The following is a 17,889-nucleotide window of genomic DNA, read 5'->3' on the forward strand; positions in this document are numbered from 1 at the left end:
ATATACATATTTATTTGTAGTCCACATGCATTGACCAATCAAATCTTTGGTTGCATGTAGTTACCGTCCTGTTCTTCTTTTTGTTCACATGTAAACAAAACTGTAAACACACTGATACCCACTGCTATGGCGTCCATTACACCCATAGGCTGTAAATAAAGGATGGACGTTGGTGCATCTGAACGTGAAGCTTTGAATCTGCATTCTTTCTACAGGCCAGCAGGGGGCAGCTGGTCTGGTTGGAAGAAATCTGACTGTATAGAAGTGCAGTCTCTAATTTCAGGTCTTACTGAATGCAACAAAACAAACAAACAAACAAAAACAAACAATCTTCTGTACATTTCCACACAGTATATTAATAGAGTCTGTAAACAAGCCACAGATACCAGGATGCACACTACATCGTCTTTATTCTTGTAGTGCAATGTGAAGGTTTGGCCAGCAGATGGCGCCATGCAATCAGTAACTAATTACTGATTACTTCCCCCCAAAAGTAATCCTGTTACTTTACTGATACTTATTTTCAAAAGTAATTAGTTGTTTAGTTACAACCTGAATAGGTAATAAATCGATAGATCTTTCAGCCCAATTCTACTTTTCTGCATAATCCATCATACAAAATGTAATCAAATGGTTTTTAAAACTAGTTTTATTTATTTATTAATCATCTAACTTCATGCATCAAGCAAACATTAAATGATATACAACATTCTCTGACTGGAAGAAATTTGTTTAACATTTAAGCCTATTTTCTGCACATTCCAGCACATACAATAAAATATTTTTTTGTGTTTACACTCAGTCTTTCAAATAGACTCAGCGGTCCTGTTGCTCTATTTTCACCTGTTTAGCAGGAGTGGGGCAGGCGGAGGTTTATCCTGGTGCAGGTGTGTCGCAGCGGTCATGTCAGTTGAAGAATCTGCGAGTTTCTCTGTGAGTTTCCCATCACGTCGTAGCTACTCAGTGCTTGCTCGGAAGTTTGTTTGTTTTTTTTCACTGTAAAAAGAAGTTTTCTTCCCACGAACAACGGACACTAATGTTTTTGTCACTTTTTATGGAATCAAACTCAAAGTAAGGTCAGTACTTCCACGCTTTAAACGCTGCACGCTCATACTCTCTCCGCACTGATATATGATCCACTGTTGATCTGCACACAGCTGTTGTCACGAACGTCGCACTCGCTTACGTCACTGTCATGAGACATTCTCGCAAAAAAAAAAAAAAAAAAAAAATCACGGTTTTAGTAACGCAGTAACGCAGCGTGCTTACGGGTAAGTAACAGTAATCTAATTACATTTTTTGCAATAGTAATCCCTTACTTTACTCATTACTTGAAAAAGTAATCAGATTACACTGATGATTACCGCTCACACTTTTTCTACTGAATAACAAAAATGTTATTGTCCAACAAAACGAGCATTTTTCTAAAGATAAAAAAAAGAGTCAAATCAACCTGTGAACATCAGCCATTAAAAATCAGCTGATCAGTCACTTCCTGGTGGGCAGACTAAACCGACCCAGAGTCACAGCTCCCAACTTTGGAACAGCTTTCCTCAGCCCAGTGCAGAAATGAATGAGGATATGTTTGTGCTGATGAAGTTCCAATCAAGACTCAGCATGTGTCTTCTTAAGGAATAGCAGGACTTTCCTGTGAACAAATTATTTAACAGGTTATATTAATAAGCACTGCAGTACATGAGATTCTATAAACAGTGCAATTAAAAAGAGAGAGAGAGGGAGAGCTATGAAACAGACTTACCAAAGACAATAATAGTGGGTGTCAGAGACACTTGCTCCAGTTGCACCTCATCTGCCAGACATGTATCGTCTACATGGAAAAGCATGAACTCCTCCTTCTCTTCAAAGTAGCAGGACCACCTCTTTCACATCATCTGAGCAGCCACTCTGCAGTCCCCGTATCCTCTGAAGCTTTGCATCAGTCTGAAGGAACGTCTTGCTTTTGCTGACACCAACTGTGGTCATGTAGTCCAGAAGACCTTTTCCCCTTCAAATCCAAGTAGTCTGTATTATAGAGGCAGGAATTAGCAGCTGTCCTTGCAGTTTAAGGTAAAAGAGACACATGTTTCTGAGATAAGACTGACTATCATTCTCTGGCGTATCAGTGGCTGAACTAGCAGATGACATGGTTTTATGTGTGTTTTCTTGATAATCTGTACTGTCATTTGGGGGCTGAGGGTGAGATTGTACATGTCATCAATACCATCTGGGGAACATGCTTTATGCTTCCTACACTTTTTTCTTACTTTTTTGTAAACACATGCATACAACCATTCTATAATACTGGACTTATTTTTCTACAAAGGTTTGAACTTTGAAGAGAAAAGTGTGGAAATGTTCATGTCTGTCTGAGAAAAGTGTATAAAGTGTATAGTGAGGGGTTTTACAGCCTTAAAACATCTATAATAATTGTAAAAAATAAAGCTGGTTACTTCGGATTTCAGCTATGGCAGGTTATTTTTAGAACGTAACTCCCGCCATAAATGAAGGACCACTGTACACAGCCTCTTAATGTGACCAATATCTTTTTACAAAAGACGCAGGTGACCATTTTTAGTATTTAAAAAGTTTGCCTGTGCTTTTCAGCTGAACGAGCATGCTAGCGCTAAGTTATCAAGTATTAGTCTAAATATCAACTGGTGCTAGTGATGTTTTGGTCTCGAAAAAAAGTAGCCTAGATGTTAAACTTACCGTGCAAACTTTCAGATGAACCACAGATCCTCATAAAAACAATTAAAATCGTATATTTGTGATTTGTCCTAAAAACGTCCTTGGTAAAAGCTCGACGTTTTCTGTTCTCTCTCCATTCTGTGCAGTTGCTGGTTCGTTAGCTGTAGCCGTGAACTAGCAGCTCTTCTCCCGCTCCTCCCGCCCTCACGTCATTATCCAATCAGAGACGAGCTACAGATGCACATTCAAAATTAGGCGCACTCAGTGTTATGGCAAATGCAGATGGACCCAGGGAGCAGAACGCACGGATGCAGAGTTGCGGTGAAGACAGTTTATTTACAGTGATGGGGAGGTTTTACAAGGACAAAGTATGTACAATAGTGTATGAATGGGGACGCGGAGCCAGGACGTGCAGGTGACGGAAACACACACAGGTAGTGCACTCGATCTAAAAAAAGGTGAGGGACGTGAGAATTAGGAGGCTCTTGCCCGATAACCGAGAAAAGCTTAAAGTAGACTTTACAGAGAGCTTACTTGGTACTGTTTATTGCCAAAACTTCCAGACGAGGCGAAATCCTGGGGAGGAAACAAAACTCCTTACAGTCACCAGAAATAATCCAACGGCTCCAGCAGGCAGGGGCAGAATTACAGACTCTCCAAAAACGTCAATACTCCGACACTAGTCTTCTGTCAGGTAGCTCCTAAAGAACACTTCTGAAGAATGCAGCTGATGAGTAACAGGCAGTGTTGCCAACTCCTTAGTAAGGAAAATCGCTATTGGCTGTCCTAAAAGTCGCTAGAAGTCGCCAAATGACGTCATCACTTAATTTGCATAATTCGTCATGCTAATATAATTGTAACCTACGTTGTTGGAGAGAGAAATAACATCGTGGAAGAGACATAAAGTGAGTAATAAATGTCCTAAATGCAGTTAGAATTTATATTTAGAACCACAAATTAAATTTCTTTTAGCAATTATTGTTTTTTAATGTCACAATTCCAACCCTGCTCCTTTATCCGGGCTTGGACCGGCAAAAGTGACCCGAAATAGGCACTCTGGTGGAGTTACTTTGTGTGTGAGAGTGTGTGTGTTTATAAGTAGTTTTAAACCTTGTGATCCACAAAACAGCATAACAGTAAAAGAAGAGCTGACTGCGTTACAGTCAGTGCGGGAGCGGCTTCGCTCATGCGCGATTCATTTGCCGTTTGGACGCACAGGTGTGAACATCTCCTGCCCTGATAGCAGCGGGGGGAGGACTATCCTCCGCCTGGGAGCGCTTTGGCACGGGTGAGGCGCCCACGGCAGCACCGCTGCCTGTTGAGAGTAAGAGCGATACGCGTTTTCACGTCAAAAAGTCGTCATAAATAAGTCTCCAGTAACACCAGAAAAAGTCGCCAGATTTGTCGCTAGTCGCTTTTTAGAAAAAAAGTCGCTAAGGGGTCTGAAGACTCGCTAAATATAGCGACAAAGTTGCTAAATTGGCAACACTGGTAACAGGTGTGCCAGGTTCAGTGACTCACTGCCCCGCCTACCTATACAAAAAGGGAGGCACCAAAAACACATACAGACAAAAACACCACATAACCAGAACCCAACTCCTAACACTCAGTGCAGGCTACAATAGCCTACAGCTCTGTGGAGAGGAGGCACCATAGACATCCTATGGAAGGCACTGTTAGGTTGTTTAGCCTGTGATATGATACATTGCTGACCTAACCCAAAACAGTAGTCTAGTCTAAGTATCACATTACAATTAAAAGAAACATAAAGAATATAAGGATTATGACTGAACAGAAGTTTTACTTAGGCTATCGATAATAATAATTTCTTATAGGTTACTGTACAATAGGCTGCAAATAGCCTGAATGATTAAAAAACCGACAATGTCATTATAATTGTATATTTTTGTATAGCATAAAAATAGAGAAGTAACCTCTCAAGTTCACAATGACATTTTCTGTGAATACATTTTTATTAGCCCCATACCTGAATTTGCATAATTTCATGAATCATGTTAAAAGTAGGTCCGTTACAGGCCTACGGTATAAACTTGTAAAGTGACTTACATATAATTCGTGTATTTTAAAAACAACTGACTAAAACTATAGTTTTTACAATATTTGCATGTCAAATTAACATAATTGTTTTGTTATGAATATTAAAGTATTTCACTGTTTTTGTTCCCAATATTTGTAGTTTTAACAAATAAATTTGATTATAATCACACATTGATGTTGTAAATGTAACAAAAACATTCTGTTTAATAGTTTACAAAAATTCACTGTGATTGAAACAGAAAAATTGTGTTTTGGGGTTTACTATACATTTCTGTAGGGATTTTACATGGTTTATATGTCAATTTCACTGCCATTTTTTACAGTGCAGAATCTGTAAACACATCAGCCATGTCCATGTCAGGGCAGCGACTGCTGAAAACTCATTTTATAGATGAGCTTTAATCTGTTTCCTGTTGTTTTTGGCTTTTGTTCCTCTAATGTGTGTGTGTGTGTGTGTGTGTGTGTGTGCGTGTGGAGCAGTGAATGCACCGCTGTGTGGACAGGTACTCTGGTCTTAATGTGGAGTTTTATCAGACTGTGAAACACTTTGTGTTTTAAAACAGAAAATATTTGATCTGAATTTATTTTGAAAATCACCGTCACACAGCTGTCTCGTCGCTTTCACAGATTTTTCTGTGAACAGATGAGCAGCAGAAGTTTTCAGCATTTTACATTCAGATGTTTCACAAACTGTTGGATTGTCTGTCTGGGATTTCATAGCCAGTCATGTGACTGCTGTCCCGCCAATCAGCTTCACTGTATGTGAGACGTCTTATTGTTTAGCATTAAACTTCATGTTGTCTCAGCCTTTATGATGTGTGTTACTGGCATCAAATTCAAAATAAGAGCATAAAAATGAAGCAACTGAAAGTTCTGACAGGGACAATAAAATATCAATAGACTTTATTGAATAGCGTTTACAATGAAGATGGATGCAGAGCCATGACTGCAGTTTACAGAATCAAACAGCAGCAGAGACATTTCTGAGACAGGAAAATGTATATTTAATATCATAATAGAGAGCATAAATGCCCGATTCACTGACATATACGGCATATCTACTGTTATATTGCTGGGTGCTCATTTGAAATATAAAGTATGAAGTCAAAAAGCTCAGACATCAGGCTGCTCTGAACACTCAGTTTCACTTTTTTCTCCTCTTGAACTTTCATATGTAGAGACAGGATATCATGAACATTTATATCTGAGACACAGAAGGTCCGCTCACCTGCTCACCTGCAAACTTTAGCTTCACCAATCAGAAGAAACAAAGAAGCATAAAACAGCTCATCAGACACTCTGTGATCTGAGCTTAGGATAAAGAAGGATGATTTCCAACTGTCAGTCATGCAAAGCTACGCTGTTACAGTCCAGCAGTCAGAGTACAGAGATGGAAATAAGTTGAATTACACAGCAGATCATCTGAGGAACATCAGCCAATAACGTTCAGACTAAACCGACCCACAGTCTTCCTTCTCACAGTAACCGGCTGTCTCCTCCTCTCTGTGGAAAATCTTCCCATCAGGCTGCGTCCTCCACCTCAGCTTCACCTCCTCTCTGATCCCTTGCTCCACCAGCTTCTCCCTCACCTGAAACACAGTTTCCACACATTAACAGAAGCTCCTCATTAATCAGCCGTTGTTTCTGTAGTGAGCAGAAAACGTTGTTCGTGCTGTTTCTGGGGGAAATGAACTAAATGAACTGGCTGGGGATGAAACTGAAGTCTGGAATTAGGCCTCATTGCCTGTCATTGGTTCACTTCGTCTCCTCACAGTAATCTGAAATTAAATGACTTCTTCAAGTTAGCAGTTAAAAAAAGGTTAAATAATACAAATGGATGGGATTGCATTAAACGAGCCCCGTATCTCTGCAGCTGTGTGCTGTCACGTGTCCCTGAACCTGCACAGACTCACTGCTCTCTATCATTTCACAGTAGTTATAGCGGGCTGTTCCTTGTATCGGGGCCCGTGTGACCTCTGACCTGCTGCAGGATGGATTCTTGCACTGTGGGGTCGTTCAGGTCTGCAGATCCCGCCCTCAGCTGAACCTTCACTGACCTCGAGGCTGGAAGTTTGACATCTGCAGAGAAAGAAAAGCCCGATGAGCCCAGGAGGACCAGACTGTGCAGAAACACAGAGGACAGACTCACCTCTGGAGCAGAGGAAGGGGCGTTGGTCACTACAGTTATGACTGTTGAAGGAGCCTGTTGATCCGACTATTGTGGCACAGTTTAGACTGTCATCAGGCTGCCCGGGCCCCCACGGCAGGTTGGAGGCTGTGCTCGAGTTTGACCACGTCCAGTTTCTGTACAGTCCAATCCAGGCTTGATAATTAGGTGACAACATAGAAGCGACCTGGCTGTTGTCCTGCGAGTTGTTGATGGTGCTCAGGTCTGTGTACATCTGTCTGCATTAAGACTGAGCATCAGACCAGGTCATCAAGATCTCGACCAGGATGTGTTTGTTAGTCGCAGCTGAAACAAAAGATCAGACGGATTCAAACCTGCAGCTAAAATGTTCAGTTTGTCAAACCCTGGTACCAAAGTCTGAAACACTCACCGTCATAGCAGACAAAGTAATATTTAGCTGAGCACGGTCTTGTGAACCATGATCCATCACTAAATATTGTAACACACTCATCAGTCCCTGGCTGTCCCGGTGACCACATGTTAAACCAGGATGACTGAACTGGACCAGTTTGAGACCATTCCCAGCTCCTGGAGAGTCCAATCCACGCCTCGGTGCTCCCCGCCCTTTTCTGAGCTTCCTGGATGAGAGCTGAGCTGTTAACGATGGCGAGGTCAATGTACTCATCTCTGCAGTATTGCTGAGCATCGTTCCAGGACTTCTGCAGGTCAACCAGGTGGAGCTGTCTGACTAACTGATCAGACTGAAGATGGCAGACCATCACGTAACCTGAGAGGACACGAGTCAGTCAGCGCGGTCACAGACTCACCTCAGCTCGACTATTTTAGTCATCAGGAGAATTTACAGACATTTGAACAATGTTGTGGTCTGTTAATATATGTGTCCTTCAAAGGATGTGTAACTCGTGTACTGGTTAAAAGGTGTTTTACGGTGCCTGTGGACACCTACACACTGGTTTCCTGCTCCAGGGCGAAACTCTCACATCAGGTTAAAAAGCTGCTTTAACAGTGCTAAGTTTGTTTTTCACTCTGGCCTTATTGCACATGTATTTGGAAAACGACGTGTTAGTGGTCGAGGCTCAAAGCTGAACAACACGTGCACACGGACGTGGTAAAAGCAGTCAGGATCTTTTTCAGCGAGCTGACGGGTTTGCAGCGTTTCAGGCTTTCGGTCAGATTTCTACACAGAAAATTAAATCAAGACGTGTTTTTCTCAGCAGTGCACACAAACAGCCACGTTCATGCACTGACTCTTCCCTCCTTTCTTTCTGTTTTTACTCTTTTACTTCACTTTATACAAACTGTTACAAACTACTGACTATTAAACCGTCAATCAAACTTCTAACTGGACCCAAAGAAACCTTTAGAAGTTTAGTTGACATGACAAAGACCTTTGGAGATTGTACGAGTGTTTCTGTGACTGCTTGAAGCTCGTTTACAGACACCTTTAAAATAATCCCTATGGAGCAGTTCCCTTTGTGCTTTCTTTGACTTTCTGATATCAAACGTTTTATTCAAACTATAAATGAGGCGACTGAGATGAGTTTACAGACCTGAGAGCAGCAGCAGGATCAGTCCACACCTCTTCATGACTGAGAGCTGAAAAACTGTGAAGACGTCCTCATGAATCTCATCTGCAGCTGCTCGTTCATTATTAATCATAACACTTAAAGCAGCATCAACAAAGAGGCAGCTGTCTCTGTCATTCACTCCATTTCTATCTAATCTAATCATTCAAACAAAACTATCAAACATATTTAACATTTGAAACGTTCAACTTTAAAAATGTTGTCTTCCTTCAATTATCATCATTTTGTTTATTAGAATACCAGACAATGAATGTGTGAGATTATCAAATAAACCAAACATATGCATAACATACCCGACACGATGAGACGTCTGTGCAGCTGTGACACAGTCAGAACTCTTCATCTGATATAAATGTCATCCTCGCTCCTCCTCCCACGTCCATCAGAGACTTTGTAAAAGTGGTTTTAGAAAGCAGCCCAGTGTTCATTAAAGTGCATTTGTTTAAAGATGCTCAGAGTCGTTTAACTGAAGATGACTTATTCAAAGTTAGTACAGATGCAAACAGACTGACGTCTGGCAGAACGGGCTGTGAACTGGAGCTAAACGAGGTCACAGGCGTCGAACCGTGAAACTAGGACTGAGGTTAAAGGCAGTAAACGGGCCGTTCGGTTTCAGGCTTCAGTGTCTGTGAGAGGAAGAACATGCTCCTCCTCCTGACTGGAGGTCAGCGTGTCTGCTGCATCATCAGCAAAGATGGACGCACTTGGAAATGTTTGTGTCTTCATTTGAACCCAAAGCCGAGGTTTGCTTGCTGTGCATGTGTTTGCATGGATACAGCGCTGATTCTCTGCCCGACCACTTCAGTCTTATTGGAATAATGTTGTCATTATTAGAATTGGGACAAAAGAGCGTTCAAGCTCGACTCCTCCAAACAAATCAGTGATGATGAAGACACAACCCGACACATTTCACATGTCAGTTCCAATCATAGAGAACAAATAGTTTTTATTTTGTTCTTTGTTTGTTTGGCTTCAGCGTCTTTTGAATGATATTACAGTTTTAGTGCATCTCCTCTAAAAGTGCAAAACTTGCTTTGAGAGTCTCACACAGCACCACTTCCAAAGATGGAGGCTCAGTCACATACAAATAAAATGCACTGATTTTAAAGTCACCACTAAATTTCACTGAAAGTAAATGTAGTTTGTGTAGCGCCTCACAATGCGAAGATCACGAAGTGCTTCACAAAGAAATACCAAGAAATTTAAAAGATAAACTTTGTTAAATATCATTATTGGATGTGCTGCAGGTGGTCATGTTGATACAAGACATACCTGTTGCAGTGATCACACGGTGAACGGTGTTGCCACGGCAGCCGGATGCCAGCTCGTTGCCCGTGGTGACGGAGAAGTCCACCTTTGCCGGGAGTCAGCGTGGGTCTGTTCTGCTCGACGGCGGCGGTGCCGAGGAAGGAGAGAGCGCTCCTCTATTTATTTTCAGTCTTTAGTTTCATTCGATGGAAACCTTTAGATTTTCTTCTTGTGAGGACTCAGAAAACTTTACTATCCACATGACAGAGCACTCGGTCTCATATCTGATTATGTGTAAGATCAAGAGAAGATCAGCAATGATGGTAAACCTGAAGTCTGCTTTGGATTATTCTCTTTAACAATCAGTTGGCAACATTTTAGTTTTGTGTTTTGAAGGTTTGAGTAATTGCAGCCACCACGAGTACAAGAAAAAGGACTCGAGGTCTTTTTAAACCTGTATTTCCATCCTGTGCGAGCGCAGCCGACAAACAGACATCATGAAAACGATTCAACACAAAAGTACCCAGTTCTGAGTTAAACTGTTTTCTATGTGAAAACTGTCGTTTCAGCTGCGTGAGATGGGAGAACATTACAGCCATGCGCTGAGTCGCCTTAGACAACAATGATGCTAAGTTTAGTAAAACAGTTTGCTAGTGTAGCTGCTGACACTAGTCTCATTTCAGTTTGATGGTACAAACGTAACAGGAGTGACATCATTGATATTTCCTAGATACACACAGAACACAGTGACCCTACACTGTTCACTGCATCACTCCATGTTTGCACTGATCACCACCTGCTATCATGTATATATCTACTTAGCACTTTTCATTTTTGGTTTCTTTCAGCGTTGTCTGACAGTATGTTTTGCACTAAGTACCGCAGCAATTTCCTAATGTTGTAAAGCTGCTCAACATTTGGAAATAAAACCCATTCTGATTCTGGACAAAGAAAGCTCAGTGGTGGAATCAAATATGACATTTCAGTCAAAATTCAAGGTATTTGTTTCTATTTCGTATCATTTATGAGCCCTGTGTGAAAGCTTTAGTTATATTTAAGGGCAATATCCCAAAAATAAAGTCAGAGATTCGATCTGTGTGTGTTTCAGATGAAATGAAGACAAACTGATGCAGTAAATATTCTCTTATTGATGACAAAACTGTGCAGTATAATTTACTTAAGATGTTGCAGATATGAGAGCATTAAACAGGCTGATGTTTGGAGGCTCTAACAGCAGAGAGATGATACAGAAACATGACATCTTCATAAAATACTGACACACTTTATGAAGGGACAACTTTGTGTTTAAATGAGCTGCACACTTTCCCCACTGAAACCAGCACAATCCCACTGTGATGAAAACAATATTTGAACTAAATATATTCTGGATAAATCAAAGCATTATCAAAGTTGTCTGTGGTTCTCTTATTTTTCCTTGGTTCCCTGTCAGATCCTGCAGGACAAACAGCAGTGAGTGGTTCCTGTATGCAGCTGTTACAGTTTGTGTTGGAGATACTTCTGCAGATACAGGAAGCAAATATAAAAGTGTTTTCAATGTTTTTAGCAGTCCCTCAACTACAGAGAGCTGTCTGCTCTCCTCTGCATCTCTCAGCTGCTGCTGGCTCCTCTCCCTCCTCCTCTTCCTCACACACTGTCCTGGATCTGTCCTGGTGTCTCATCAGGGGTGGAGAGCCTCCGTCTCCTCTCACCTTCTCAGGCTCTTCTGACTCTGGACACCTGCAGAAGGAAATCAACCACAGCAGTCAGCAACAAAAGCAGCAGAAGTTCATCAAATATGTGTGAACTTGCAGGATGAAAACACAGTTTTCTCTTATCATCACAAAGACACACTTTATGTGTTTGAATCAGAGAGAAACAGGACAGGATCCTGCAGAGTGTTGGTCTTTATAACAAAGGTGACAGACTCAGGTTGTTTGATATAAGCCTGACAACAACAGCAGGAGGACTTCTCCATCTACTGTCTGTCTCATTATTAGTGCTTTATACAGGATGAGAGCTCTTTAAGGACAAACTGCAGCACAGCATGCTTGAGTCTGCGTCCTCACCGCAGTTCGCGGGCCAGATATTTGCTCAACCGTCTGCTCGGTGTTTCCTGAACCGTTTAAGTACGTTTGGCTTCACAGCGACAAACAGACGGAGCTTCGGCAGAAACCTGAACGAACTAACGGAGCAAAGAGCGCGTTAAACGCGACCTCACTAACGTCACGTAACTTAGCCGAAGGGTCGCTAAATGTGACTTTAAGACTTTTCATTATGCTAACATTTGTTCCGCGGTATATTTGAAGTGGGATAAAAGCCCAGCGCTTACTTTGAAGACGGTATTTCTGCGCTTCACTTCGGCCGTCCGCCATTTTTCTTCAACCGTTGACTCGCAGTGAATCCTGGGATATGGTGAGGGCGCGGCTTCTATCCGTGTGCTCGTGCGTTCTGTGCGGCGTCACTGGCAGATCAAAGGAATTCGCTTCTGCTTTGATCGTCACAGCCACGTCACAGGCAGGGGAAGCTTTAAATAGCGGCTCTCACACAGAAACATCACTGCTCATCTGTTTGCGAATGTTCAACAGTCGGCGTTCTCCCAAACAAGGAAATTATCCAGCGGTTCTCTCAAACCCAGAAAATCTAGTGTGCGATACAACCATGTCAACACGCAGCGAAAATGAAAATACAGTCGTGGTCACACCAGACCAGATTATGCCACCTATCAACAGGTGCTTCGAAAGGCTCTCTGGAGCTGAGTGGAGCATGATAGAAAGTGGCACATGCGACTCAGGCGTCCGAGCGGTGCTCGCTGATATGATTTGTGAAATCATTCAGATCGCCTCTAGCACAATCCTCAAAAATGCCCTTCCTGTTATTCAGGATGGCATGATGAAGGAAGATCCGGAGCCTTTGGGTGCGGGGAAAATAAGCCCGTCCCTCGGAGACTCCATCTCAGCCTCCATCGCCAGCGCTCTTAACGTCCCGGAACAGCGACATGAGAGCACTGACGAGCTGACACGGATGGTTGAGGAAGAGATCTCCGAAAAGGTCAGCTCAACGGTCAAACTCATTAGAGAAAGCCCCGATCTCCCGCAAGACCCCGCCGTTTATGTCAGCGGCAAATGCAGTAATATTAAAAAGCTGCACCGCATGGTTTGCCACACTGCCTCGTGCCTTAAAAGGCACGCACGTGAGCTGCGCTGCCGGTGCGTGTCGAGCGGCTCTGATTCCGGTACAGAAAGTACGGATTCAAAGATGTCCGTGCAATCAGCAATCACAGAGATTTCTGTGATTCTGTCATCAAGGAGCTCAGATGGAGAGATGACAGATAAAGATGAGGACGAGGAAGAAACTCTAACAGAAAAGGACGAAACAAAACGAGCCGCAGGAAGCCAAAGTTTCCAGGCTGCAACCCCAGTAGAAGTGGTTGCAGCTGACATCGTTAATGAGATCATTGGCAACATGGATGTAAGCAGCGAAGAGCCCTGTGAGAGGTGTCCTGCCTTTAATGCAGGATTAATTACTAACAAGCTGAGAGACTTCTTCTCCAGATGTTTGCAAGCCACCTCTCACTCCCGGCTCAAAGCACGCAAACAGCGCTTTTCCATGTTTGCCAGAAAACAATTTGAAACAATGAAAAAAGAGCTGAGAAAAGTAATGGAGGCAAACAGAAAATTTCTTGTTTGTCTGAAAAACATTTGCAAGTGCCCCAAAGGTGACACAGTGCCCTCTGATAAAAGTACGGTTTCCAGCCAAAACACACACCTCCGTTACATACGTTCCTCTCCCGTCGACTTTGACGCGATCAGGTCAGACGTTAATGAGTTATATGAGAAATTAACAAAGAAAGAAAAAGTCTTCATCATCCACAAAACAGTGGAAAACTTTAGAACTGGTGGGGGAACCAGAGATTTCACTGTGGAGTTAACGGCAAAAATGTTTGATCTACTTATGACGGATCGACTGTATCAAGTCCCCGAACCTGTAATGGGTAGATCCCTGTCTGACACCGTCATCTCCAGGACTCCACAACCAGCACATGGATCAAAGCACCCCTTTTCTGCTGAAGTCGTCTATGTGCTCGTAGAAGACGCAGTAGAAAAGTTTGTACAAAAGCTTTTACTCTGGGTGGAGCACGAAGACGAAGATCAACTGATTGAGGACAAAATTTCTGTGGCTGTGGAAGACATCCAGAACATTATTAAAAGAACGAGGACCCCAACAAAGGAAACCAGCACAGATTCAGATGGCAGTGGAAGAGAATCTGTTCCATTACCTGTAACACCAAAATCTGGGAGCATTACCCCAGAGAAATGCTGTCTGGCAGCTGATCAGACACCTGATCAGACGACTGATCAGTCACCAAAGTCTGGGAGCATTACCCCAGAAAAATGCTCTCTGGTACCTGATCAGACACCTGATCAGACGACTGATCAGGTGTCTGATCAGTCGTCTGATCAATCACCAAAATCTGGGAGCAGTACCCCAGAAAAATGCTCTCTGGTACCTGATCAGTCACCTGATCAGACACCAACATCTGGGAGCATTTCTCCCCAAAAACGCTCTGCCAGTGTTTCAGGCTCAGCCAAGGATTCCTCTGACATGTCAGAGATGAGGTCTGTATCAGTGTCATCTTCTGATGCTGAGAAAATTTCCTGTGACCTCGCCCTTATGCTCATGATGAGAGTCATCAGAAAATCAAAACCTGAAACTCAGCACTTTTTTGCCAGGGCAGCATGTACTACAAAAGAACCAGACGCGGTCCTCAAGCGTCTGAGAGATCTGATGCAGCCTGAACTCAGCAGCACAGAGTCTGCCACAAGTCTGATGAATGACAAGAAAAAGTTCATCAAGAAAATGGCCAAATGCCTCATCAAGGAGTTTGGCTCCCCAGACGATGTGTTAAAGGCTGCGATGGCAAAGGATGCGTCTTTTGATGAGGTTCTGATAAAGCATCTAAAAATGCTCCTCGGAGTCATCCCCAGTCCTCCCAAAAAGTCCAAAGTTTCCAGGTTTTTTTCAGCGTTGGGAAAAGCTCTGCGAAAACCCTTTAGGTGGTTCACTAAAGCCAGAGATGATTGAAATGACCATCCTGGCTTTTCCCCGCCGCCCTGCTTCTTTTAACATCTTGAAGCAGAATTTTAGCACCAAATCCAAATTTTAACAACTGTAGTTCACGCCATCTCGTCTCCTTTTTGATTTCCATCCCCCCCAACCGGTCGCAGCGGATGGCCGCCCCTTCTGAGCCCGGTTCCGTTGGAAGTTTCTTCCTGTTAAAGGGAGTTTTTCTTCCCCACTGTCGCCTCGTGCTTGCTCAGAGGGGGATCATTTGATTGTTGGGGTTCTCTGTAGTACTGTAGGGTTTTGACCTTACAGTACAAACAGGGAGGAGACTTTGTGATTTGGTGCTTGATTATGCCAAATATCTAATTTGGCATAAAATAAAAATTAAAAATAATTAAAAATACATTCCAACTTTGTTTGTGTTTTTCTTCTGTTGTCAAATATGTAGAAAGTGTTGCACGTGTGATTTTAGTCATTTAGCATCAACATGTAGCCAACATGTGTCTGTTTGTGATCATGCTGCATCTGTTTTTGTCTGATTTGTGTCTTACTTTAGTCAATTTACATCTATTTTGTGGCCCAAATGTGTGGATCCTGTGTGACATTGCTCTGTTTTGTCTTAATGCTTCACTTTGGTTGTTGATGTTTGTGCTCATTTTGATTCTAGATGTAGACCTGCCATCTGAAAATTAGCACCTCGCCCACTTGGAGCATTTGTTCTTTAGTCCAGGGGTTAACACATTTTTTCTTTCACTGACTTTCTACAGTAACATGAACACAAGCACAAAGCAGTAAGAGCATCGTCAGTTTCATTGACCTGTAGACCCTTGTGCCCCCGCTCTTTTATTGCCAACATGAATTGATGATGTAAACTTTTCTCACTTAGTAGAACAAATAATTTAAAAGCACTGAGCGAGCTATTGTCTTGTGTAGTTAATGTGTTGTGTAGTGGTTGTTGTGTGTCAGTGAGGGCACTAATGAATGTGACAAAGGCTGCAGTGCAAACACTGTCTCCAGGTGGAAACAGGAGCAGTGATACACCTCCTGCTGTCAGGCCTGCAGCTTTGTCCCTGTGCTGTTCTCCTCTGTCTCGTGGCCACAAACTAATTTTGTTCACTGACACAAATAATTTGTGCGGCATCTTATTGTGACACCTGCTTGTTCTCTCATTGTAGTTTCAGTAGTTTTAAATGTTTGTACAAAAACCTGTGGGATGCACTGACTTTTAGATAAATAGTTGTATATAACTTTATTGTTGTGTGCATAGTTTTTAAAATGTGACAGTTTATATTTGCATTTCAACTTTAGTAAAATTATTCACTAAACATATTTGTGGTTTTTACAGTAAGGCGAATGTAACTATGACTAGGATTTGATGTTTTTGTGTGATTTCAGATCAGCTGTGTTACTACAGTATGTCAGTGAAAAACTCAGTGTAAATTCAGACACGTGAGGTTGAGCTGAATGATACCAAACAAGGCGAGGTAACAAAAGATGTAAGGGTGAAACACAAAGTAGTGAAAAGTGTGCGGTTATGTCGTGCTCCCCAGAGGGTGAACCCAACAAATCATGAAAAATGAGCTTTTTGTTCATGACGGTGCAGATTTCTGACATTTTGTGTAAATTTAAGCAACAATCTGATTTTTTCTAACAAACAAAGTGTGAAGCTTCAGTTAGACTTGTGTTTGTAAATGAACCGCCCCATGTTGTGTAGCTTTACTGGGCTACATATTTATTTATTATACAGGCTACACAGTACATAACATCCAAACTCACACGTGTAACTGAGGTGTTTCATTATGTGGGCTAAAGAAAATAATTCAGTTACACAAACGTGCAGATTTACTGCATGTGAACCATTGTAACCATATGTAACATATGTGTTTAAAAAGGCTTTGATTTGATTTCCATGCCCCCCTAAGAAACTTTCTTAGATCCGCCCCTGGACCTGCTGCCACACAGATCCCACCTCAGGCTCAGCTGTCAGTCTCCTCACGCTGAACCAGCTTTAGTGAAGGTTACAAATGATCTTCTTATGGCCTCTGACAGTGGACTCATCTCTGTGCTTGTCCTGCTAGACCTCAGTGCAGCGTTCGATACTGTCGACCATAATATCCTATTAGAGCGATTAGAACATGCTGTAGGTGTTACAGGTACTGCACTGCAGTGGTTTGTATCATATCTATCTAATAGACTCCAGTTTGTGCATGTAAATGGAGAGTCCTCTTCACACACTGAGGTTAATTATGGAGTTCCACAGGGTTCAGTGCTAGGACCAATTCTGTTTACATTATACATGCTTCCCTTAGGCAGCATCATTAGAAGACATAGCATACATTTACACTGCTATGCAGATGACACCCAGCTCTATCTGTCCATGAAGCCAGATAACACACACCAATGAGTTAAACTGCAGGAATGTCTTAAAGATATAAAGACCTGGATGGCCGCTAACTTTCTGCTTCTTAATTCAGATCAAACTGAGGTTATTGTACTCGGCCCTGAAAATCTTAGAAATATGGTATCTAAGCAGATTCTTACTCTGGATGGCATTACCTTGGCCTCCAGTAACGCTGTGAGGAACCTTGGAGTCATTTTTGACCAGGACATGTCCTTCAACGCACATATTAAACAAATATGTAAGACTGCTTTCTTCCATTTGTGCAACATCTCTAAAGTTAGAAATATCCTGTCTCAGAGTGACGCTGAAAAACTAGTTCATGCATTTATTACTTCCAGGCTGGACGACTGTAATTCATTATTATCAGGAAGTCCTAAAAACTCACTGAAAAGCCTTCAGCTAATCCAAAATGCTGCAGCAAGAGTCCTGACAGGGACTAGAAAGAGAGAGCAGATTTCTCCTGTTTTGGCTTCCTGTTAAATCCAGAATTCAAACTCCTGCTCCTCACATACAAGGTCTTAAATAATCAGGCCCCATCTTATCTTAATGACCTTGTAGCACCATATCACCCTATTAGAGCACTTCGCTCTCGCTCTGCAGGCCTACTTGTTGTTCCTAGAGTATTTAAAAGTAGAATGGGAGGCAGAGCCTTCAGTTTTCAGGCCCCTCTTCTGTGGAACCAGCTTCCAGTTTGG

General features: G+C 42.3%; 3 protein-coding genes and 1 long non-coding RNA gene across 4 annotated transcripts; 1 reads left to right on the forward strand and 3 right to left on the reverse strand.

The window, feature by feature from the left end:
- Window positions 1–1,319: 1,319 nt before the first annotated feature.
- On the reverse strand, window positions 1,320–2,819 carry LOC146378431 (uncharacterized). The gene is made up of 3 exons (XR_014801595.1): window positions 2,710–2,819; window positions 1,760–2,022; window positions 1,320–1,648 (listed from the first exon to the last, which is right to left on the reverse strand). It is a non-coding gene; the product is annotated as an uncharacterized LOC146378431 (long non-coding RNA).
- A 2,808-nt stretch (window positions 2,820–5,627) lies between these two features.
- On the reverse strand, window positions 5,628–11,172 carry LOC146378432 (uncharacterized). Its single transcript, XM_084944524.1, has 6 exons — window positions 8,775–11,172; window positions 8,446–8,499; window positions 7,305–7,661; window positions 6,896–7,219; window positions 6,728–6,825; window positions 5,628–6,335 (listed from the first exon to the last, which is right to left on the reverse strand). The coding sequence occupies exons 4-6, from the start codon at window positions 7,146–7,148 to the stop codon at window positions 6,198–6,200; spliced, it is 489 nt and encodes a 162-aa protein (XP_084800650.1). The 5' UTR covers window positions 7,149–7,219; window positions 7,305–7,661; window positions 8,446–8,499; window positions 8,775–11,172; the 3' UTR covers window positions 5,628–6,197.
- Window positions 7,158–7,653, reverse strand: LOC146378433 (C-type lectin domain family 10 member A-like). The gene is made up of 2 exons (XM_084942661.1): window positions 7,305–7,653; window positions 7,158–7,219 (listed from the first exon to the last, which is right to left on the reverse strand). Exons 1-2 carry the CDS (start codon window positions 7,651–7,653, stop codon window positions 7,158–7,160), a joined length of 411 nt encoding a protein of 136 aa, XP_084798787.1.
- A 966-nt stretch (window positions 11,173–12,138) lies between the features above and the next one.
- LOC146378434 (uncharacterized) lies at window positions 12,139–17,853 on the forward strand. The gene has a single exon (XM_084944523.1). It carries the CDS (start codon window positions 12,139–12,141, stop codon window positions 14,809–14,811), a length of 2,673 nt encoding a protein of 890 aa, XP_084800649.1. The 3' UTR covers window positions 14,812–17,853.
- The last annotated feature ends 36 nt before the right edge of the window (window positions 17,854–17,889 follow it).

This window comes from Perissodus microlepis, chromosome 11, assembly GCF_051167445.1.
Source record: "Perissodus microlepis isolate ML-2025 ecotype Zambia chromosome 11, ASM5116744v1, whole genome shotgun sequence".
In the NCBI taxonomy this organism is placed as follows: domain Eukaryota; kingdom Metazoa; phylum Chordata; class Actinopteri; order Cichliformes; family Cichlidae; genus Perissodus; species Perissodus microlepis.

What these genes read in the sequence shown, in the direction of transcription:
- LOC146378432 (XM_084944524.1), bottom strand. Translation starts at nt 7,148, where the DNA reads ATGTACACAGACCTGAGCACCATCAACAACTCGCAGGACAACAGCCAG. An exon ending in CCCCTTCCTCTGCTCCAGAG is followed by an intron (nt 6,826 to 6,895) that starts GTGAGTCTGTCC and finishes CTTTCTCTGCAG; the next exon opens with ATGTCAAACTTCCAGCCTCG. An exon ending in AAGAATCCATCCTGCAGCAG is followed by an intron (nt 6,336 to 6,727) that starts GTCAGAGGTCAC and finishes ACTGTGTTTCAG; the next exon opens with GTGAGGGAGAAGCTGGTGGA.
- LOC146378433 (XM_084942661.1), bottom strand. Translation starts at nt 7,653, where the DNA reads ATGGTCTGCCATCTTCAGTCTGATCAGTTAGTCAGACAGCTCCACCTG. An exon ending in TTACTTTGTCTGCTATGACG is followed by an intron (nt 7,220 to 7,304) that starts GTGAGTGTTTCA and finishes CTTTTGTTTCAG; the next exon opens with CTGCGACTAACAAACACATC.
- LOC146378434 (XM_084944523.1), top strand. Translation starts at nt 12,139, where the DNA reads ATGGTGAGGGCGCGGCTTCTATCCGTGTGCTCGTGCGTTCTGTGCGGC.